The following is a 24797-nucleotide window of genomic DNA, read 5'->3' as shown; positions in this document are numbered from 1 at the left end:
CCAAGATCTTGATAAACTTGCTTCCACACTGCTCCACTTTCAATCTGTTAAAAGAAAAGGAAGCCATGGCTTTTGAATTAACTCACTAACACACAAAAGACTAAGTTGCCAAAGTTTACAATTTTGGAAAATAATTATAAGTAATTTCCTCCGATCTATAAAATTACTATTTATCACACACACAGTATTTCACTGTAGTGCAAACGATACTCTAATGGAAATGCTTTATGTAATTTAGCACATCTGCAATTCAGTAAGCCACAGCAAGCCTTCCTCCTCCCCAGGTGGTAATAAAACAAAGGAAAGAAAACATGGAGATCAGAAAAATCAGTATCTCATTTTTATTTTAAAGTAATTCTTAACTATAAGAGCTAGAATTTTAATTAAATTGGAAAGAAAAATTAATTCAACATATTAACAATACTCAGCCTTAGCAGTACTGCACCAGATACAGTGGCTACCGGTCTTTCATTATGTCCTTAATATGCCCTTTGGTGTTAAACTTTTGTGACAGTGTGATACGCTCATTTCTAACCATCTGTGAAGGTAAAAGCAGGTATACTGCAACACCCAAGTATGAGATCCTCTCTTGTGTATCAGAAAGGTGTCACTGCACAGACATATTTCCTCAACTGACAGGCTTAACTTACCGGAGGTACTTCAAAGAGTAATGGAATCTGCCTGGCCATGAATTCTGTATGCTTCAACCACTGCTCCAAGACCAACCCTACTGATCCCAGACAGCACATTCTTCTGTACATTGCCCAGAATAGATAGAATTAAGGGCCTCGCATCAGACCTTAAACTAGACTGCTTGTCTTTGAGATTTTATTAACCACTCTTAATTTTCTGAGGTAACAAATTTATCAGAAAAAGGCTTTCTGAAATATCAAACACACACAGGCTGGCGAATTTTACACAGCAATAATTAAACACGCTGAGTAGATGTGTAATTAATTTAGAACAGAATTACTTTCTAGTTCCTGTTGAAGTATGTTTTTCAGAGCTACAGACAGGGTGTCTTATGTAGCTGTAGTATTCAATTTCCATATATCTAAAGCTCCTGTGTAAGATTCTTATTTATAACTACTTAAACAAAAATAAAGAGCATCCTCAGATTTTATGGCTCCAGAATACTAATACTCACATTATCAAATCCTCCAAGCTTGTGTACAAGTCTGAATAATTTGAAGAGATTTAAATTTCTATATCCTAATACAGGTCGTTTGTTAATAGGAGTCCCTGTGAAAACGACAGTTAATACAGTGTTTTGAAATACCTTTTTACAAATTACATAAAATCCACATCATATACACTACTACACTATTACATATAGTATTGTAAACCCCCTCCCTCTGAGAGCCTCATGCATCTGGTACTTTCTCTTTATAAAACTAAACAAACTCAAGAGTCTTAATAACACATTTTCCCTGTAGTTCAATAACGTAATTTAATTCATACATACGCATTCTTCCATATATTACTGAACATGCACAAATGATGCAACTTTTCTTGCTACCTATATTACACATATTTTTATTTTGCTTGCTGAAACAATTACATCTAAAAATACCAGTGTAGTCCTTTCACCAGAATAAAAAAATCAACCTCTCTAGTAACAAATCCCACGATGCTTCAAAGAGCTAAAACTTCCTTTGCTACTGTACTAGCATAGCAGCTACCACATTGTCATCTCTTGTAAACCGTTCCTCGACTCACCTTCACATGTAATCAAAAAGATACTAACTTAACTAGTTACAACACTTATTTAAACACCTTTACCCCTGCCTCCACAGACATTGTACTTTTCTTGCAGTGTATAAATACCTGGTAAACATTTAATACAATAAATGGCATTTGCTTTTAAAAAGATTTCAATCTACCTTACTGACAATGCTCTTGCATTTAAGTGATCAGGATTAACGCAAGAAAACTACCACCAAGTAAATGCTTTTTTCCATGATCCTAAACAGGGTAGGGGGGAGCAGTGTGGTTAAATTTTACACTTTAAAGTTATTAAAATGAGCATATACATTAATATGATTGAGGATATAAAATGTTTGATTATACACACTCTAAGTACACAGTAGAAAATATACTAGGATATTAGAGGTACTATCCACTTATTTCTGAAAGCAAAGAATAAGTGACTGTATTTTAGAAGAAGAGTCATGACAGACACCTTCTAAATAGCAAGGAAGTCAGAAGTGATGAATACAGTCTCACTGTTTCCAGAACTGAACTGCAAATCACTGCTAGTTTAAAGACTCAATTCTTTAAAGTACTGCTAAGCAATACACCTACTTTCAGCTTCTACAAGTCAAAGATTAAAATGCTTACCTCTGTCTTCCATGAACTTGTATAATTGCTGAAGAAAGTTCTCTCTTTCTTCGGGAAATGGTTCTATTTCCTCCTGTTTAAAGTAACACACACAAGAAAATTATCACCATTTTGAGTTACAGTCCTTCATTAAGAAACATACAGCAGTGATAATTTAGGTTCAAATGTTCAAGTTTGTTTTACTGTAGTCAGCAACAGGATACTATACAGAGACAAACGCTCTCAGTGCTACACCACGTGGAAGTAAATAAACTACAAACAGTTTTTCAAAAGATATAAAACTGTAATTGTAAAGGCATACTGAAATTGGTTTTTTTGATTGATCACTGAAGTATCATAAGTGCTAGCAGAAATCAAGATGTATTCTCAATTTTGTCCATTTACTCAGAAAGTCTTGGGAGACACCACTATTAGTGATAAAGAGGTTACATCAGAAATCTCATATTTCTTCTGCAGTTAAGTGACTCCTTGATGCCTGGATACACTATGTCACTTTCAGGGATGAAGTGATAGAGGAAAAATGGTGCTTGCACTTTCTTAGGAGTTCTAATCCACAGTACTGGGAAACCGCAGCCAATGGCACTGCATGCATACTGCCAGGGGCACCGGCTGAATGCGTGGTGAGCAGGATCAATCCCAGAACTGAAATAACAATGGATATTTTGAATGTTCAGTTCATTGTACTAATAAACCTTTGTATTAGATTTACTTAGATTAATAAACAGTGGAGTTTCATAACAAAGCACTATAGCTCATTCTGTAACATCTCAATTTCCTTAGGAAATGCAGCTTCCCACAATCAGTAGCAATAAAATATTGATGTAATAAGAATTCTTAGAAATTCTGATGACTAAGCTACTTCAAAACAACATGCCAAATATACGTTGATTAATCTTCTTCATACTTTAACGTTACCTGTAAAGTTTCCAAAAATAATTAATAGAAGTTATTCAGTCAATCTAAAACAAATTATTTTTCTTTTGTGTCTTTTCATTGTGCCTATCTTTTCCACTCTTCAACAGTCTTCTAGTACTAAATATTAAAGCTTCACCTACCCTGAAGCAAGGGGACAAAACTTATTGTCTTTAATGTTATAGCAAGGCAACTGAGAAATCAATAAAAACAGAATATCATTATTAAACACAGCAGAAAACAAACAAACCAACCCCACAATGTCTGCTGAAGCTATTCAACAAAGAGATGGACGGCTGAAAATAAGGTCAAGGAAGGCTATACCTATTACCAGTGAGTAGGTTTTTTCCTTACTCTATACTTGCTCTTCAGGAAATGCTCTTGGAGGACATATCAGCGCAAACAGGCAAAAAATGAAGAACCAGTATTCACAATATGCTGTAACAGTTGCCATTTAGGTATAATTATCAAGAGAAATACAACAAAAATACTCCACAGTCTTGCAAAGGCAACGTGTGCGGGGCATTACGTGATGAGCATCTATCTGATACCTTGTATACCAGCAGAGCTCAGAGCAGGCTACTTGAATGAGCAAGGACAGGCTGGGTAGAGAACTGCAACCAACATACTATATACATCCTCACAGAGAGCATCAGAAATCAAGCATATCTAGCAATTCTTCACTGATAGGTATGAGGTGATGCTGCAGCCCTGCATACAGTACAAACACCTACAAGAACATTCACATTTCACAGGCAAAGGCAGTAAACGCCACCACCAAGCAAAAGATTCAGCTTGCAATTAAAACTTGAATATGACCATAGAGAACAAATTACTTCAGTGGAATCAATACAGCTTTGAAGTTTGTTTTTGTTTATTTTAATCTCACATGATAAGTACTTGGAAAGGACTTTTACCAGCATATCCTGAACCATGGCAAAGAGATCATGAGCACCTACTTGTGTTTCTCATGTTCCCCACCAACAAGAGAACACTTGCCAGAAGAAAATGGTCCCACAGAGCATCGGAGGGGGAGGGAGGGGGAAGGGGTCATTGACTGAAACCTTCAGGAAACCCAGCAAAGCTTTTAAGAAGGAATGTATGCTTTTTAAATATTAGGAGAACTAAAATAAAGGTGATGAAGAGGCTGAATAAAACACTGCCACTCCTTTCTCACCATAAGATCCAATACCTGAAGAGTACTCTCACATCTCAAACGTGATAATCCACAGAGGTGCCAAAACAGCAAGTGGATTCTCCTTATTAATTTTCCCAATAGAGACAAACCCAACTTTCTAATAAAGTGTGGTAAGGGGGAAGCTTAAGACCCTGCATACCTCTGAAAAGCATTCAGATGAAGCTCCCGTGTAAAAGGTAGCAAACCTCCCTGTGGCTTAGAATGTGTGGCAAGTCACAGGTATGTACTGGGATAACAACTCCACCATCAGAAGAAAAGTTTATCGTAATTTATGTGAGCAGCTACTTACAGTAGCATGATTTTATCATGCACAGAACTCACTCCATGGCCACAAAGGGGTAAATAAACAAACACTGCCACAACATACAATAAAGCAGATGTAAGACAACCTACAGAGGGAAACTACACCCTTCTGCATGCTACAACACACTGCATTATTACAGAAGGGCAAACAACTGTTTATTTGGAGGGAGAGTGAACTACAAACTGGAAACCCATCTGAGCCACGACAGACATTATAGCCCAGGATTTAACCTGACCCTAAGAAACCACAAGTTCTACATCAGTAAAAAAACCCCTCCTTTGCCTTCCAATATTGAAATAGCATGTGCAAAGTAAAGGCCAGTCTGGATTTACATATAGTTGTAAGACACAATTGCTGATGTTTTCAAAGAAAACAGAAAGAGATCTTTGTTTTAAAGTTATAAAAAATAATTTAAGCACCACATATCCTTTACCAGAAACAACTTAAATATTTTTTTTAGCTACACAGATCTTCCTAGACAGCCAGACTTTTACCAGGTAGCAGGTAAGTTCCATTCAGAAATACACACAAGGCAACCTTTTTTCTTTTAGAAAAAACAATACACGTGTGACAATGGACACCAATATCTACCCTTCCTCATCCTGCTCAGTCCCTAGTAGGTACCGCAACGTCCTCTGCCACTGCATTAAGATCAGCATGGGAAAGATTCTAAAACAGGCTCCTCAAGTTTTAATTTCTGTCTTTCATTAGTCCCTAATGACTCAGTCTTTTGACTACTGACTATAAATTTTTTGCTTAGTGACTCAAAGATACTTGTTAGATTTTCAAGTTGGTATTTTCACATTAACTGAACTTTGTTGAATAAGGATTTTGAAAACTGAGAGGCAACAATATTGCCTATGTCAACACGTTAAATGTTCCCAAATGATTAAATGAGCGACTTAAATATTAGTCTTGCTAATTTTTATCAGCTGTGTACCTATGCCCTTTACTAACTTCACTTGCCTCTTCCTCACTGCTGTTATCCTCTTTTTCTTTTTCATCCTCTTCCTCTTCTTCAGCTTCACTGCTGGAGCTGTCTTCTTTCAATTCTGTTTTCCAATTGCTAGGAACAGTTCTGTTTTTACGAAATTCAAGGGCTTGGTCAAAAGCTGTGAAAGGACCAGCATTTGTTAGCACTGCAGGAAGTATCAGTTTAACCAAATGTTTTAATGAAAAAAAATAGTCGGGGGGGGGGGAGGGGGAAAGGAAGAAAGACTGATAATTAACAATTCCACCCCCAAATTCAATGAAGCTCAACAACAACCCTGTGTTGTCCATCTTTGCCTTAACCAGACAAACTGGCCTAGTATTCTCTGCACACCAAATTATCCAGAGCTATTATTATGATTATTACCATGTCAGTGTCTATAGACACAAATAAGGATCTTCTGTATTAGGGCACACATGAAAATTTAATTGAGAACACCTCTGTTCCAACAGCTTTACACTGTCATTTATCTGTACTGAACAGGGAGGAGAAGGAGGAAGAAATAAGAACAAGCTAATTCTAAGAGTTGGATCACACAAACTTTTAACTTTCAAATGAATCCACAATTCTAGTTTCTTGAGAGTGCATAAAGGGAACTAACTTACAACTATTAGGGGTACTATGGTGAGAATAACTCCATGAAGGTTTAATGCAAAAGGTCAAATACTAAATATAAAGCCAGTGTACAGCGTACGATTATATATCCTTTGTTTGGCAGGTCTACATTGAAAACAAGTGCAGTAGGGGGGGGGGGTGTTTGGGGTTTTTTGTTTGGTTGGTTTTTTGTTTGGTTGTCCTTTTTAAAAAAAAGTTCCTCTTGCTCTTCAGAAGTGTTCCCCTTTAATATATTATGCTATAGAAAAAGATCCTGTATTTTAGCATTTTTAAAACATGAACCAATCTACCATAAATTTGGTCCAGTTTACCTAACAAAGCAAATGCATACACGTGTTTTCTCACAGAAAGTTATTTTTACCTTGTTTTAACAAAGCGTCAGGCTTTGGTGAAGTTTCACTAATCTCCCGAACATCTTTTCTTGGCACAGAAACGCTAGATAAGTGTTAAAAAAATGTTTTAAATATTTTAAAGCTATATTAACAGTATAATAAAAAGCTATTACTAAAACTATAACACACTAAACATACAGAAGAAGCATATGAAGTGTTATCTTGACAATGCTATAGTGTTAGTCTGGAATGGTGTTAGTTAAAAACAAAACTTCTACGTAAATTTGGTTAAATCATCCATATGCACTCCCTGCATATTAAAGAAAGCATTCTTCCACTAACAGGTAGTTTCTGTAATCTCCTAAATATAGATTACTTAAGGAAAACCTCATGTTAATTTTGCAAGTAACTACTCACCCACAAAAAAAAAAAGCCCTACCTTGCTTAAAACATAAATGAGTATTAGTATAAACTGTCAGCATGAAATTAAAGACTTCCAAAACGAAAGAACAAAGCACTTTTTAATTTGTACTGTGGCTATGTCCAAGGAAGCAAGTCTGAACTGCAGATTTGGCGGGTGGGGAGTATGTGCTTGTGTGCACGCACACTTATGTATGTTTCTCCAGTGACATGCACTGATGCTTGAATAACTATCAAATTGTAAAACCATAGCCTAGACTTAGTAATAAAACTACAATGAAACTGTTACTACAACAAAACTGTTAACTATTTCAATATCTTTTCTGCAAAAGCATTCTGTAAATTGAACCAAGCAGGATAAATAGCTCCAACTTTTAAAATAAAAACTAAAACCTAGAAAAAAAAATTGTTGTCATCCATCAACCCCCTTCCCTGACCAACATAAGTTCCTTAATCTATGGCAAATACCATGCAGTCTGGTTTTCTAAGTTTCTGTATTTTCTTTCTTACTTTGAGTAGTATGTATCACAGCTCTTTTCAAAGAACATGAGAATATACAGTTGTATTCTAGGCTGAGATAAAACATATGCCTACTATGTCAAAAAAAAAAAAGTGAATTTCTGTACGTGTGAGTGCTGTATGTGTGTGCATGCACAGACCCGCGCAGACCCCTTTCTGTAAATGGATAAACCTACGGCCACATCTCTGAAATGCCATGCTCTATTCCAAACAGAGCAGGAAAGGGTCTCAGGCCATTCTCTACGTCACAAAATACTGCTTTGTTTGCCACCATCGTTAACAATGAAATTAACACTGAGACAGATAGATATATGAATCCCATTATTAATAATGACAAAGTTCAAGACTGATTTCATCACAATATAGGCTGTTAACAGTTTTCTAAACCTTAGAAAAATCTTGGCAGAAACTTAGTGAGCTCACTGATGTTATCAGTACTTTACCCAACACATCTCAGTACACTTCACTTGACTGGTGTAATTTTATTCAATTAACAACCTCTACATTCGTACTCACAATTTGCCATCCTTGAAAGAGCGAACGAGAATATTGTCTTTTTTCACTGCAATGTCATCACTGCAATCTGGACAAACCACCTGCAAAGATATTACAAGTGCAAAGTTTAGAAAGAAAAAGGAAAAACAAGAGTAATAGTATATACTAATGCTTCTCAGAAACCTTTTGGGCTCACTTCACTTTAGCAACACTGAGATGAGAGCAACTGAGACCCCTCAAAACACAGGAGTCATGACCTCCTTAAATTACTGAATGCATGAATTCAAGCTCACTTCCTGGAGGGAACTGACGGCTGCTGCCAGAGACATTAAGTAAGAACAGCATTCTGACAAAAGTTAAGTACTTGTCGTGCCACTACAGCTTATTCTACTCTTCATCCTAAAAGGACAGAACTTCCACCAAGTGCTGCCACCTGAGTTAGAGACCTCTTCTGAAAAACTTCCAGAAATTGCATGTATGTAATCACCCACAGTTTCAAAAACAAAGGCATACAGGATTTCTTAAATGTGATTTTATAATGGAAGATTCATAAGTAATCCACCTCAGAGAGGAGAGTGCCTCAAGTACAAACATTATGATAGGTTAATTCAAGAAGTAGACTAATCAAATCCAGCACTGAGACAACGTATTAATTATTTGTTGTAATTTTAAAAGCTTTAAGTTCTGTTAAACTAGTATACAAGTTGCTAATTAAAAATCTTCAGGAATTTAATAAAATATATATATTGAGTTTCCAGATTATAGAACAGAAAAGCAACCCTCTCCGTCACTCATCTCTCTTCTCTCAAAAGGTGTGTACTTCAGCCCTAATTTAGCCCTGGTAAATACCTCTCCTCTCTTACACCAACTGCTTCAGTCCTACTTTATTCCACCAAACACACAAAGATACTGCACGACAGAATGTTTTTTGCCTCCTTACATAGGTCACCGGCCATATACCATTTTAGAAGGTAAAGTCAAAAGCTCCATCTGATTTGGAAACAGCGTTGTATATCACAGAGCATAGGCTAAATATGCTTCCCAAGAAAAATAAAACTTAACAGCTGAAGCCTCCAAATTCAATGCATTCTAGAGTCAAAAAATTACTTTACAAAACTACAACTAATTGAAATGCAGTTGGAAATACAGTTTGCAACAGTGTTGTAGTATCCATGTAAAAGACAGATTATCATCCCCCATTTGAAACAGGCAGGTCCAATCTCATCACTCTCTAAAGATGGAAGAAGACCCTTCTGGCTTCAGCTATTGGTTTTCTAGAAGCATCAAGACCTTTATGGTCAGAAATCCATTCCAAGGTTGGAAAACAGCTTACCACAACCTTATCTAGGGCCTTTACATCAATTTTGCCTGAATGAAGTTTTCTCGATTTCCTTGCAAAACAAGCTCCACTGGAGTCATAGGAGGATAAGACAAATTATATAATCCTACGTAAACTCAATTTTCTGAAAATGCTACAAGCAGATTTTCTCACTGCACCTTCCAAAAGCCTTCAAGTACACTTTAAAACTAAGCAATGCTATAAGGTTTACTAAATCACACTCTTTGACATATGGAGCAACTGCCAGGCCTTTTTAAAATTACAATTAGCCACTGCTCTCAGCCCACCCTCCACCCAAAATAACCAAAAACAAAACCCAAAAAGCTCATGTGTGCAGGATTAAAACAATGTAGTCAATCACTGAGTCCTCAAAATAATTTTTACCAAATTTACATCTTTACCGTTTTACATTTCTAAGTGACAGGATATCTGTTTATAGGACTGATATCCAAAGCAATCAGTTTCCGCTACTAATCTTAACTGTTACTTGCTGTAAAGGTTTAGACTAATCCCTGAACATCTTTTCACACAATAAACTTGCACAACGTTCTCTGCTTATACACAAAGCATACCTGTACACAGTATCATTAAGAACAAAATAATTCTGGGATAAATATTCTTCAGCATATTAAACCTGAATTTTCATGTCATTAGTCACAAAATTACAATCAGCATAATTTAAAGTTAAAGCAAAATTTATCACTAATAAGATAAAGTTACTTTGTTAATATAGCAGAGGTAACCTGCTTGCAAGGTAAAAGAACAGAGAGGCACTGGTATCCCAGGGAGGGAATTAAAAAAAAAAAAAAAAAAAAAAGTGCGCTATCTGGTGCATAAATCTATTCTTTGGCACAACCTTTCAAGTTAAATGCAATACGATGTTTATTTGCAGAGCTATAAACCTGCTTACTAAAGTAACAGTTAATCTAGGATAAGCTATTTCAGAGTTAACGAGCTCCACTCTCCAACTTTATCCCCCTACTGCTTCTCATCCATTGCAGAAAGCTTTCAATGAATAATGAGCTATTCCCATCTCCAAATGAAAGCCAAAGAAATAACAGTATGTATCGTTAGTATACCTTGGGAGAATAAAGCAACAATGCAGTTAATCTTTAAGGTCTGACCCATAGCTATCCTGAGCAGCACTACGTAAGTTGCATGCAAGCCCAATACTTACTAGAGAGGCTGCCATGGAGAATGCTATCCATCATGTGTGTGAGGAGAAGGGCTAACCCAACAGCGTGACAGAAAACAGCTCAAGCCAGTCTAACTGACCGTTCTTAGAGGGCAACTGTGAGGTAGGCAACATTTCATCAACCTTGATGACAGCTATCAATACCAAAACCACTTGATTTTCTTGTCTACTACTGAAAATCTTTCTTAAAGCTATCTGACATTAACATGATTTCTCTTTGCCTTATATTCTGCCCTCTCCCTTGTTTTAAGAGGGACTTGAATAACTCATGCTCTCCCACCAACTCTTCCAAAAGAAGTCCTGCTGGAAAGCCTCTGGGCTGCATTACAAGACACAGGAGGTGACAAGCAGAAATTTGCAACTGGGAGCTATTGCACACACTAAGAAGAGTTAAATTTCACTGTAGGGCATCTTTTCAAAAGCAGAGCACGAGTCTTCCTGAAATTAGATAAACATTTTAAGCATTCATTGCCAGGGAGAAATTATTCAAGTATTTATATTTAAAAATAAAATGAAAATTTAAAAGCATGGTACTAGAACATACCATATATGGAAATACGTTAATTTCCAAATGTATCAGTCAGTCTATATGCAATCCTTAGAGTAACAGTGATATTTTATTAGAAGTTTATTTGTAAAAGAAGTGTCTTTAAACTAGAATAAAGGAACATAGAAAATATTTGTACTAGAAGACTACAATGTTATTTTAAAGGAAATTTATTGGCAATTCTCCACTACTTACCATAGCAACAAAGAAAAAACATTTGATTTTATTATCAAATACGTTTACATTGAACCTAGAAAAACACCATCTATGCCACCACTAAACTTTCCCTCTCTTTGCACTTGTTTATATTTTCTTCCTTGACAAAACTTGGTAGTTCAGAAAAATTACAAGCAATAGCCTAGGAAAAAAGCCCTGAAATATTAGTTCAGTAGTACTAAACACACTGTTGAGATGGAATTAGGTCAACAAGCTTTAGCTGTTTGGAAAAACTGAAGCCATGTTAGCAATCACTTTTTGTAAACAAACATTATATACACACACACACATAAAAATATATACTATATATAAAATACTTCCTTTGACATATTAAGTTCTAATGAAAATACAGACTAATCCATCAAAAATGGAAAAAACACCCCACCTTTCTTTAGTGCCTAGAAAATGAGTGAAACTTTACAAAATTAAAATAAAGATCAAACTCTTACCAAGGCTGGAAACCACAGTGCTTTCTTTTTATCCACGCTGAAGCAGTCCACACACACAACTTTTCCTAATAACTCGTCACTTTGTTTCCTATCATCTTCATCTTCATCGCTGGAAGAGGATGAAGATTCTTCTTCAGGACTAAACAACAGAAAAAGACTTAAACTCAACTATTCAAAATTTGCCTATTATAATTACAGGAGATCCAAAGCTAATCATCAAAGAGGCACAAATAATAGTGACTTCACTTGTGTGTTAAAGTGTTTTAGGATAAAAACAGATAGAAGTCTTTATAAGGATACTATGGTAACAACTCAAACATTACAAACTCATAAATGCACATCTACATGCAATCCATACAAAAACCAAACAAAACACCACCATGCACCCACACGGAGGAACAGAAAAGCACTGTCAGGACATTCAAAACAAGAATTCTGCCCTAGTAAAACACTGTTCAAAAATGCTGTTGCAGTTGTAGTTTTGCACAACTGCTAAGTTAAACTGTTTTGGTTTTTCTCTTAATTGCTATGCTTTTACTTTAACAGCCATACAGAATAAAAAGCTACTTTGAGAGAGGACAAAACTCTGAAGAAGAAACATCAGCTATGAAAATGAATAGCAAAGAGAAAAAGAAGTCCATTTCTCCTGAAACAGTTCTTTAAAGATGTGTAGCGAAGCATTTGAGTGACTGCTTCAATTTCACATTGACCAAAGTGTTGGAATGTAAGTAGATGGGCAAAGGTGCAAATACATTTTGATTAAAAAAGGTTCTGCCTCATTGTTTTGACTGTTCCAGTACAAAATTGCACCTGGTTTTAACCATACGGGGAGTCTCAATGTACAAAACTACTCCGAGTAAAATCACATGCAACTGGTTTAAAAAAAAAAAAAAAAAACAAACAAACCAACCAAGAAAATCAGAATTCCTGGCTCTTTTTTACTAGTCTCACAGAGCATGTACAATGAACACAACAAGCAGAATTTTAAAAGCTATCTTCCATTTTTCATGTAACTACTTTTGAGTACAAAGTTCAGCATAACAGAAGACTCACAGTTAGCATTTGTGTAACAGAAGACAATTGATTTACAGTCTAAGGTGAATTATTATGTCTTGCTTCCCCACCCTAATTTTATGTCATCATTTGCAGTGCTGATAAAACATTGGCTTCCCCCCCACCTCCCCAACATTTTTTTTTAAGTAGTAATTTCTTTTAAAATATAGTATGAAAGTCTTTCAGACTGTTTTCTGGGGTTTGAGAATCTCTTGTGGGAAGAGAAAGAAATCAGGGACTAGAGCAAAAGTCAGGACTATTTTAGAGAGACTAAAACCTAGCTCAGTTATACCAGTATCTGTGCAATTTGTCTTTTTACTCAGTTCAGTCAGTATTAACCATAAGATAAAGATAAGTCTGCTGTTTCTGCCATAATGATGTCTCTACTGATGTCTCCTGTAGAGTAGGGAAACAGAGAAGACAAAAATCCAGTCACAGACATCAAGGATGCTGCAGTCATTCTCTGGGGTATATGCCCAGCTTTTTCCATCTTTCTCCTTCAATACATCACAAATTAGAAAATCAATAATTGAGTACATTTGTAGTACCCCTACATATCCAGGGCAATATTTATTTTGAGCTATCGAAAAGACAGAGTGTGAAAAGGTAATCCAAGCATGAAAACACCCTTTTCACCCCTGCCACTACCATCTCAAAACTTTAAAAACAAAAAAAAACAAACCCCACAAAAGACACACACACAAAAAAACCCCACAAACAAACAACAAAGAACAGTCAGTGGAGTACTTAATATTGTTTTTTCAAGATCACAACTAACAAGAATTATGGCACCTAAGAAATCAAGTCACCACTCTTGAACTTTATTTCTCTATCAATAAGCTTTGCTGCAAACCATAACACTGACCATCCTTGTAACAAGAAACCAAAGGTCTACACGAGGATTCTTGTACTTTCTACAAACACTTCTTATCAGTTGGGCAAAGACTGCATTGTAATGGTTTTATTTTGAGTCCAACACACTTATAATACTAATATTCTACTACAGAGAAGCTTCGAAATGTAGCTTAATGACCCATCTCCCCATTCGCTATGCCAGTTCCGTTTTTTTACTTAAAAAACAACAAAAAAACCCCCTCTTGCCTATATCCGGTATTATTTGAAATACTGAATACACAAAGACTTATTATAATTCTTGCACGAAATAATATACGTAAAACTGACTTTCAGTCTGAGTGCTAAACAACACTTTTCATACAGCTTCTTGTTTTTCGAGTAAGAGAAGCCTGAATATACATCTAATAAAACTCCACACACACTGAAAGCTTCAGAACTGAATACAGGCAGCACGGATATAAAGACATTACACTTACATATGATTGGATCTTCTTCCTCTGTTTGTTTTCTTTCCTATAACAGGAGTCCCAAAGTGTTCAGGATTTGTGAGTGGAAGCTGATCCAATGTCTGTTGAAATTTAAAAAAAAAAACACCACCATATAAATACACATAAAAAACCCCACATAAATTATTCTCCAAACTGTAAATTTGTATAATCTGGTTGAAGTAATTTTTATCAATGGAGACACCTTCTCATTACAAAAGAAACAGACGTATAGCAGGGATGTTGCTGCTTTAACTTTAAAAAGTAATGTGCTTTGTTCTCAGTTTTTTTCAACACTTTCTCCTCACCTCCAAATGATTAACTTTCGTCCAACACACACAGACAACTCTTCACAGAAGTCCTGCCTTTGGACCATTCAAACACACAGAATTAAGTATCAGGTACTCTGCTTACCTGGGACACTCCATCTCTACAGGATGAGTTTTCTGCCTGTCCTATCGTCAGACTAAACATCCAATAATGTACTTGTAAATGTTTCCCATATGAAACTAAACTGCAAGATAACTCAGTAGCAGCAAATATGACAAGTTAATTCTATTTTTGTGAGTAATTTATAATTTGATATGGGAGAGAAAGATTCTAAAACAATTTTAAAGAGGTTGCTCTATTGATAATTGAGAAGGTGCTAATTGATGCTACAATATCATCAAGACAAAGAGAGAGAAAGAACGAATGTCCTCTGTTCAGGGAGAATGCTAAAGCATGAACAGAAGGACTTCATGGAGATGCAGTACCTTCTTTCCCAAGACTGCTGTTATCTGTTTAACCATTCTAGATACAAAGGCTCCTGGTACACAGAGCTTTTTGTATAGGCACTTGTTCTTTGAAAGAAAGCATAAAGCCTTCAAAAACAAATATGTTTCTCCGAATTACACTTCTGAGCCTTTTATGCATTTTCAAATGTGAAACACCAACAAGAATCTCAAATGAAATCTGTGTCAGACAGAGCTGGACACAAAAGCAATAAAACTGTCTTTTTAAATATTAAAGTAAATGCATGGTTACTTCTGAGTGTCATGGACACCCTAAAAGATCCCACACACTTGAGAAGTCTGAAATGGACCTAAAGCAACATCAGAACAAGATAACCATGTGGCACTAGTCTAATTAAAAAATAAATTGGAGATTAAGGTTTCCCTGCTGAGTAGCTATGCAATCATGAGGTAATTATTAGAAATGCACAACATGCGTTTGAGGGCTGGTGACAATGAATTGTGTATCAGTGACTTCTGGCAAGACAGCAAAAGCTAAGATGATAAGAATAACAATAAAATAAAAAGCAGGAGTCACCTGAATGTATGGTTTCTTTGAATCTGACAAAATAATCTGAAATTACTCTTGTCCAGCCAATTCTGAAATTTCAACTATTTGAAATTTGCTACAAATGTCTGAATACTTTAATATGCAAATCACTTTTCAGACATGAACCAGCTTCAAAATATTAATAACTGTCTTCAAATCAACAGGTAACAGCAACTTATAATTTACCTTTTAAAAGAAAAGTACTGATCTTTCAAGTTTAGCAGCTATTACAAATTAGACTTGATAATCTACCTAAAACCCAACAGAACTTTTATGTCCACTGATGTATATTAATTTTTTTCACGTACCACATTTTGATTTTTTACAATGAATAATTACAGATCAATTTTTTTACATAAAGTGAAGTAGCTGTGTGATTGCTGGTTTTTGTGTGATCTACAATCTATAAACCATTAATAATATAAATATTAAAAATATGAAATGCTGATTTTGTTTCTTAACTTACACAATTTGGTGAAATGTAATTGTACTTCTTCATTTAAAAAAAGAATAAGCCAGACCCTGTAGACTGTATTTTATATAATCCTCATTTTTAGTAGCATGGATGTACATAACATATTGAAGATTTAAGTACTAAAAATATTACTTTTTAAATGTTTCTAAAGAAAAAGTTGTAGTATAAAAATTATTCCATTACCTCACTTTCAGCAAAATGTCTTTCTCCTTTTAAACACAGGGAAGAGTTTTTTTTGTCTAAGAGTCTTCTCATCGCCGTCATCAAATACTGTCACCAAGAAGTGAGGCAAGAAAAAACAATTATTATTATTATTTTTTAAATCAGAATATCAGTAAGCAATTTATTTAGCTGTCAGAAAGAATGAGATACGTATTCCTGTAGCCAGTCCTTAAAACAAAGCTGTACCTGGATACTGCTGCATATCCAGTAAAGCATTTGCACAGATCGGCCAAATACATAAGCTGCTGTCTCACCATATTTACCCCATGCTTGCATATGTTAAATGGAATCTTAAGTAATTGTCAGTTGAACAGACAGTTCATGGATCAGGACACAAAATTAAAAATCAGTGCAAACTAGAATGGAAAAACTACTCTTCAAGCACTCTCAATTTTTACAGAACTTTATTACATAACCAGAACTCCTACAATATTCAGATGGAAGCTATGCTTACTATGGAGAAATGTAAACGGAGATTTGGAGAAAAAAGTTGCAGTTTAATGTTATATGAAAAGTTCAACATCCTTCTCTACTGACTTCATTCAGCTATGCTATAAAACAATGGTGATATCAGCCTAAGGAAGATGACAATCGTCAAAGTGCAGACAATCATCAAAACCAGCTGCAGGGAGACAACTGCGGCGCTTCTGTTTCTAGACTTTCTACCACCTCTGCTATCACTAGGTGAACTGGAAACAAGTTCATAATATAGTTGGCTTCAGCTACGTTTTTTATCCTTTTGAATCCTGAAATGCACAGCACACATTCAAGGTGGGATCTTCAGAAGCTGATAAACTGGTCATATAAAAAGTAAGCTTTTGTTAAGTCTTCTACAGCTACCTAACACATGAAAACTTGTCACCAAGTTTTAACTCTCTGTGGGTGCTATGTCTGCACCCTTCACTGAGATGAGAACTGACCTCCCCTCCCCAACAGTGATAACACTTACATTCTTGTCCCGACACTGCAGTGACCTTGAGACTTTTGGGGGCACAGAAACAACCCCAAGATTAAACTGAAACACTAGATTAAAAGTTAAAGTTTCAGCAATTTCATAACATGCCTCTTTCACCTTGGCTCAAAACTTTGCTGTGCCTCTTTCTATCAGTCTCATTAAAATTCAATAGTGGTAGAAAAATAGAAATATGTAAATACTTCCACAAACAAGAGTCAAAACAACAGGGTTAGGAGAATGGCTGTCAACTGGCAAAAGATGCCTGGAAAGATTACAGAGATTAATTTTCAGCCATGTCTGGCTTTCAAAGAGTGGGTGCTATACTCCATTTCCAACATTTACTAATTAAAATAAAAATATACAAAATGTCACAAGGTACATCAAAATTCTTGACTAGTATTGTAACTTCTACCTACTTTTGAGAATGTTTCATCCTTATACAAAAATCAGTACTGCTGATGAACAAACTTCCCCTTGGACTACCATTCCCCAGTCTGTGTTTCGTATGACATTAATTGTTGAGCACTACTTAGTGACAAGATATCGGTTATAGATGCACGTCTGTCACTTCAAAATGTGTCAAGGGCAAGAACTGCACAAGAAAACACAGATTTGAAGCAGCATCTCAAATGGTCAGCACATAATTAAGCCCCCCTTGGTTAAGTGAAGTAGAAGGCAGCAGGTTCCTAATTCAGTTTGTGTTAATTAACATAACAGTCTCCTTACATAATGAGATATTAAAAAAAAAATAAAATCTATCCACTTCAAAGAATAAGCTGACTACAACAGAGGTAAACCTATTCAGAGCTAGGTAGGTAGCCACACTACGTATCCTATGTGGTAATCTGCTCGTGGCCTCTTCCCTGACAGAGGGATTCTTAATCTTGTTCCATAACATGACTGCATTCAAAGGAAAAGCTTGACCTCCCATAAAGACTTGTGGGGCCAGCATAGCACATATGGCTATAATGCATATGACGTTCTAATCTAATGGAACGTCCTCAAAGCAATCTACTGAGCAGACGTACAGGAGTGTAATGCATTTAAAACATCTACTCTTGACACTGCAAGGAAAAGAAAAAAAAGAGGCAATTTAAAAGCAACTTAATGCAAATAAAACCACTCTGAATTCCAAGAAAAAGCAATGTAATGACCAAAAAAGTATGGAATGGGATAAGACTACTTTTGAATATGCACAATTCTGCATTTTTATTAAAGCAAACAGTCCTATGATTTTTTTTTTCCTTACAATAAACACAGACTTAAGAATATCACTTAAACCTTCTAAAGACACATCTATATGAATGGTGAATGAAACAGTACCTAGTTACCAGGACAGGAATACCTTGAGCTTTTTGACCAATTTTTATACGACAGGCAAATAAACTAAGGACGCTTCATGTATTTATATAACTGAGCTATACTAATTTTAAAAGGCTATATATACTAGCTGGGGGTTTTTTTAAATTTAATTTAGCTCCTATCTTCCTTTGGTAGGAAAGTAGCAGCACCAAAAAAGACATATAAACAAACTGATGTACAATTTCTATTCAGACAATATCTTCTATTAATATAATACAGACAGGGATGCTCATAAAGCAACCTGGCTTGTACTTCAGTGTTAAGAGTCCTTAAGAAGCCCCAAAATGGTTATTCCTCTAAATTCTACACGCTATTGCTGCAGTGGCATAAATGGTCTTAAGTTACAACTTCTGGAAAGGTACCACTTCAGATCCATCTGTCCCTTGACTACGCTTTTGACAAAATCATAGCAATCTTATTCACACAACCATTAACAATGCAAGCAATTAGATACTTCTCAACAAGTCCTAAGAGCACATTAGATAACTTTGCTGGTTAAGATGTCTGCTAATTCTGAAATCTGGTAAATGACAACTCTCCCTTGAAGTAGGACTTTCACTCAGATCTGCAAAGTCATCACTGTCTGTAAAGATAATTTCAGTCTCATTCCACTCACCCTCCTGACAAAGATTATTCTAATCATCCACTGCTAGAGTCACTTCTCTCTCAAAGTGCATCACACAGACAGCAGCTGTGCTACTTTTCTGCAAGGTCAATATGCTTTTGTCTACTTTTATCTACAAAGTACAGTTTTCAGTCTCAACTCTTACATTTCTTCCTATTTCTCAAATTCAGGATTTTTGACAGACATCTACTTTGATTTACAGACTGCAACTTTGTGATACCTACCTTCAAAATTCAATCTGCATGGACTCCTATCTTATTCTTTTTGCTGAACCACTAGCTTCACACTTTCTCAGAAGCATAAACACATCTACATCCAACATAGTTCTAACACCATCAACACTATTTTTTTCTTAAGCTCTCATATCTGGTCCACTTCTATATTAATTACCAAAACACTACCTATAATGTTAATTCTTGTCTTTATATCTCATGTTTCACCTCATCCTAACCCATTCTCACCTTTACTTATACATTCTACTTCTCCAGCAAGAACACACTTATCTGGAAGATCTTATCTAAACCTACTGCTCTATTCCTTTTTAAAAGGACTAGTTAGGTTTTTCCCTAGTTATTCAACATCACTTCATCAATAACAACCCTTAATATCTTAAAACAACTAAGTCTTGACAAGGTTCTTTCAAGAGCTGGTCTTCATCTTCCCATGTCCCAGTTATCTGCCAAGGAAATGAATATGTAGTTTCTCAAGAATCAATACATTTCCTGTAGTACCTTTAAGACTAACAGAGCACAGATGGATGATATGATATCATTCTACAGTTGACCAGTTTTCCCCAAGACTGATCTACTGGTACACAGCACCAAAGTATAAACCCATGTATGTAAAGCCTCTAAAAAAGTACTTAGAGAAACAAAGCAGAACCAAAAAAGCTATATTTGCTTGGGAGCATGTGGATACATCATCTAAAGTCTGAAACGGCACATTAGAAAGTAGGGAAAACAAGCAGGAAAAGACTTTTAAAAAAAACAAGCTATGTCTGTTTTTACAGCAGCTGTTAATCAGGGCTAAGTCTGAGAGTAGGGAAAAGGTACTGCAACTTGTGTTTTAAAAGCACTTCTTTTCCTTTTTTAAGGAAGTAAGACACCATACATACTTTGCTTCAGAATGTTTAACAATAGTATATTAAAATATCCAAGAAGCAGACACCAATTACAGAGCAATTCACTAGGTCTTTTTCTGGGGTCCCATTTTCACATTGTGATGGGTACAGTTTCTTATTAAAACCTAAAATAAGAGTTCAGGGTTTTGTAATTTATTTTTTTTTTTAATACAGACTTTGAATATTTAAGCAGCTCCAAAAAAAAATCATGTCATCATGCTTAAGACATGTCCAGGTCACAGGCTTATTTTTAAGTCATGAGTTTTATTCAAACATATAACTATTTCTCTTACCTACAGTGTACCAACTTGCATCTGTTAATTTGTTGATAACTGCTTCCTGGTATGTTCCATCCGGATTCTTCACTTCCACAACAGTTCCTACCTAAAATACAAAAGTCAGTTAGCACTGGAGAGCTTCTAAAACAGGCAATGAAGTTAACACTTTTGTATTTAGCAATCACAGCTAATTTCTAACCTATTTCTTTGTTAAATATACCATGCTTTTCCACTTTCACTTGAATATATTTGTATCCCTCTAAACATCTTTCTTCCATTCCTCTACAAAAAGCCAACTAACTAAGCTGACTATTTCCTGCCAGCAGGTGGGGAACAAGAACCAATTTGAGTGATGTCATTCTCTTGTATAAGAGCTTGCCCATCAAATCCTCCAGCTGAGTTTTCCAAAGCAACAGTGACTAAAAATCAGAGCCAGACAAACTTCTTAGCTTTAAGGCCAGAAAGAACAAAGAGGCTTGCATCAGCCTATATGCTGCATCCCCTTTAACTACAAAGGAAAAAGTTAACATGAAGAGTAGAGTAACTCTAGCTTTGCAGCACAACTTTTTATGCTTCATGATCTTATCTGGACTGTGGAACAAATTGAACCTTCCACCTTCACCCCATACTGCAAATACACATTTATGTCAAATACTGAAAGAGAATGCTTTGGCCTGTGTTAGCGAAATACAAAACAAATGTATTACCTTTAAGGGACCCTTTATGTGGTCATCCTGCACTTCCACTGTTGAAGAATCATGTCTAAAAGTTACCTAAAAAAATATAATTCAAATGACAATCACTTGATATAATCAAGCAGCATAAGCAGATGCCAACAACCCTTCTCTTTTTTATTGTACAGTTAGCCACCATAATCATTCCATTTGCTGAAAACTGTTTCATTCATATATTTTAGAAATATGAGACAATTTCTTAGCCATTAAAAATCCTAAAATATTTTTCAGAACAGAACCATTACCTCTAAAGGAAATGACAAATGACAGTTTACCAACACTTAATGGCTCCAAACAATCTCAGCAGTTCTCTTAATGATGCAAATTATACTGCTCTAGTACCACAACATGAAAGGAGAAAGTTTCAAGAGTTCTGAGTGTAAATAATTTTTTAAAAACCATTTATATTTCACTGCTCTGAAATCAGTTTTAGCACCTTTATTTTTAACTTAATATCATGGGTTTTCTTTTTGCTTTTGCTTACTCAAGTGCATTTCCCTCAGTCACAGTTGAAAGACTCACAAAAAAGTACAGGACACTGCTGTCAGCTAAACAAAATTAACATCCCAAATAGCCTTCCAGTTAATGTCAGCCTAGCCTACACGCTGATAGTAAACTGGAAGTAAATGTACAGATGGCTAACTTTTCAGTCTTTCAAAACTGGAATAAGTAAATCCCTTAAGTACTTTCCAAGGTATTTTCACATGTCATTGGCTGTGTCTTTAATCTTACACATGCTGTCCCCAGAAAACAAATATTCTGGAAATTCAAACTTACGATTAAGTTATCTGTACCAGATGCTACAGATATTCACCACTCATTTCACTCAAAATTAACTCGGTCACACTGAAAGTCACAGGATCCTCCAGTCAATACACGTCAAGTTTTATTTCCACTCTGGTTTTACAACTCAGGGAAACTGAGAAAATTCTGGCATTACATTTTATGTACATTTTATTAACACACGCAAATGATGTTCTAATGTTCACCAGAACATGATCGCTTAGTGCAAGGATATGATGGTTTATTTAGTATTCACAATAAGTAAGAATGTAATGTGAGATTCAGCCGTGTAATAGTAACTCTCAACGACAGTAATCCCACATTAAATCTGAGGATATGGTTCACAAGTGTATCCAAGGTTATATTCTCACTATTGTTGAGAGTTTCTCCATAGCACATAGCAATAGCAAAATTTCCTTCAGAACAGTAGCAGCCTCTAACACCAGTTCTCCTACTTAGTCTCCTCAGGAGAAGAGTTTAAGGAGTTTTGTAAACCCTGAAAAGAGCAAACAGCTGAGAACAGCACCCACAACCATGACTAAGGAGAGCCTATCTTAACTGGCTGATTAGAAAACAAATGCACTAAAATGCTTTACATCCTTCCAGGTGCGACATCATGAAATAATAATCTTGTCCATCTTCTGTTAGAACCACAGCAAAAGATATTGCTGTGCAAGTTGTTCTTTTTAGAGCTGCATCATCCCACCCACTGATGGCAAATACTTTCTGTCCACCAGACAGACAAAAATTATACTTTATAACCTTAAAGCCAGACAAAAGATTCAGACTAGGAATTAACTGAGCAAACACCACCCTTCTGAACTTCAGCCTGACAGGTACAGGTAGGTATTTATTCCTCTCTTTTTGGGGGATTTATCTAGAAATCAGAAGTTCAGTTCAGATGCAAACTAATTTCAAACCTGTGGTCACTGTTGGCTCATATTAAATATTCAGTATACAAATTCTGATTTAGAGAGATTACTTTCTGTAATTACCTTAAAAGTATTTTACAGCAAAAATGAACTCTATCCAAAACCATGAGCCAGCCAAAATGTACTATGATGAAAGGTAAACAAAGCAAATTGCTACTCCAGAATGGTTTTTCTTTCTAAAGATGCCTTGAGGCTTTGACTCTTTTTGGGGACAAGATTTTGCATACAAACAGTTTTTGTTCCTTGAGATATTCATATATACTCAAAAAACCCACTGGTTATTAATAGAAATATTCAAACTCCAAACTTAGTGTGACAGCACTGGCCTTTCTTGAAGCTGAGAAAAACTATGTCAGTATTTGTTAGTGTGGGTTTTAATTCCCATAGTGTGGACCCCTTCTGCCTCGGGCAAAAGATTAAGACATTCAGCACACCATTGACCTGTTCAGATTCAGCTTGAATTTCCCTTTTTTTCACCATCCTGAAAGGTAGTCGTGGTAGGCTCCATACAGCAGGTGCTTCACTAATCTCTATTTAATAAAGACATACACAGAAAACAGTTTCTTCTAAAACTTTCATAAAGGGTGCCCAAATACAAGTGGGTGTGGATGATGGTGCTAATTGTTTTAGGAGACACTGTCAAAATAAACTGGCTCAAATAGCTCCCTAAGAAAAGCTGTAACAGATCCTATGAAGGTGAAGTGGACTACTACTCTTCTAACACTGAAAGTTTTGCCCTTCAGTCAAATTTCTACTGCCCTCAACACATCTCACAACTCTGGGCAAATCCTAATACTGTTTTGCATGACAAAGTGTGTAATGCAGTCACACTGCTAATGTAAAATTCTGTACCATGTACAGAACCTGCCAAAGACTGCTAAACTGTGAAATACAGTACCTATTCATAGGTATTGATAAATACACAGCATTTGCATTAAAATGAATAAAGTTATTCAATTATACTGGTGATGGAGGAGTTATTATGAAGGTATCCCTCAAAATATTCTAGGAAGCAGGATTCAACAGAAGAAGAAAGCATATAAAAGGAGTTACCATTAAATGTATTTTACTTGCCTGAAGATGACATCCTCCATATTGACAAAATTTTGTTGCCATCCTCCTTTCTCAATGGAGCATCCAGTTATAAAACTTAAAAGCTTCAAACTAAAATTTATGTTATAAAGTTAACTGACTTTCCCTTTCCTCTAACAGTTCTAGGAAACTAGGGCATAAAATATATCAGGGCTAGAAGAAACTGTTAAAACAAGTGGAAGATAAATGCAGCAGATAACTACCAATAGCCTAGACCTGTACACCTGGATAAGAAGAATCCATTATTAATTAGAGCTTATATCGGGGAAAGTCTGCATGTGCCAGAAAGAGTTGAAAAGATTCTTAAAGCAAATCAAGTGGTCACTGTTAAGTTTAGGGAATACACATTCATGGTGGAGGAAATACAATGTAAACAGACATTGTTACTGCAATGTCACACACAAAAAAACCTCAACCACAAATCACATTACTCCAGAAAGCAACAACAGTATTGGGGCTTAACTGCCCTCAGCTATATAGTTAGCAATAGCAAAGACACACACACACTTGAATCCACAGGGCTTTAGGCACAGCCTCCACAAACAACAGTTAAAAATTCTATTCCATTTCATTTCAAGATCTTTCTGCAAAACATTGCAGTGATCAGCAAGTTTGCTGATGACACGAAACT

At 35.8% G+C, this 24797-nt stretch overlaps 1 protein-coding gene across 1 annotated transcript in view; it reads right to left on the bottom strand.

Moving 5' to 3' along the window:
* ARID4B (AT rich interactive domain 4B (RBP1-like)) overlaps positions 1–21398 on the bottom strand; it is a gene marked incomplete at its 5' end in the record, with an annotated part of 52184 nt that extends 30786 nt beyond the window's left edge. Inside the window, 12 exon segments of the mRNA XM_010082619.1 lie at positions 2–44; positions 1148–1242; positions 2341–2413; positions 5721–5866; positions 6722–6795; positions 8148–8227; positions 11873–12011; positions 14257–14348; positions 16247–16297; positions 16299–16333; positions 20641–20731; positions 21333–21398. Of these exon segments, the coding sequence (XP_010080921.1) occupies positions 2–44; positions 1148–1242; positions 2341–2413; positions 5721–5866; positions 6722–6795; positions 8148–8227; positions 11873–12011; positions 14257–14348; positions 16247–16297; positions 16299–16333; positions 20641–20731; positions 21333–21398 (985 nt within the window).
* Between the last annotated feature and the right edge of the window lie 3399 nt (positions 21399–24797).

This window comes from Pterocles gutturalis, unplaced genomic scaffold (genome assembly GCF_000699245.1).
Source record: "Pterocles gutturalis isolate BGI_N339 unplaced genomic scaffold, ASM69924v1 scaffold47374, whole genome shotgun sequence".
Classification (NCBI taxonomy): domain Eukaryota; kingdom Metazoa; phylum Chordata; class Aves; order Pterocliformes; family Pteroclidae; genus Pterocles; species Pterocles gutturalis.
Note: the sequence above shows the minus strand (reverse complement) of the source record. Positions and strands in the feature narration are given on the sequence as shown.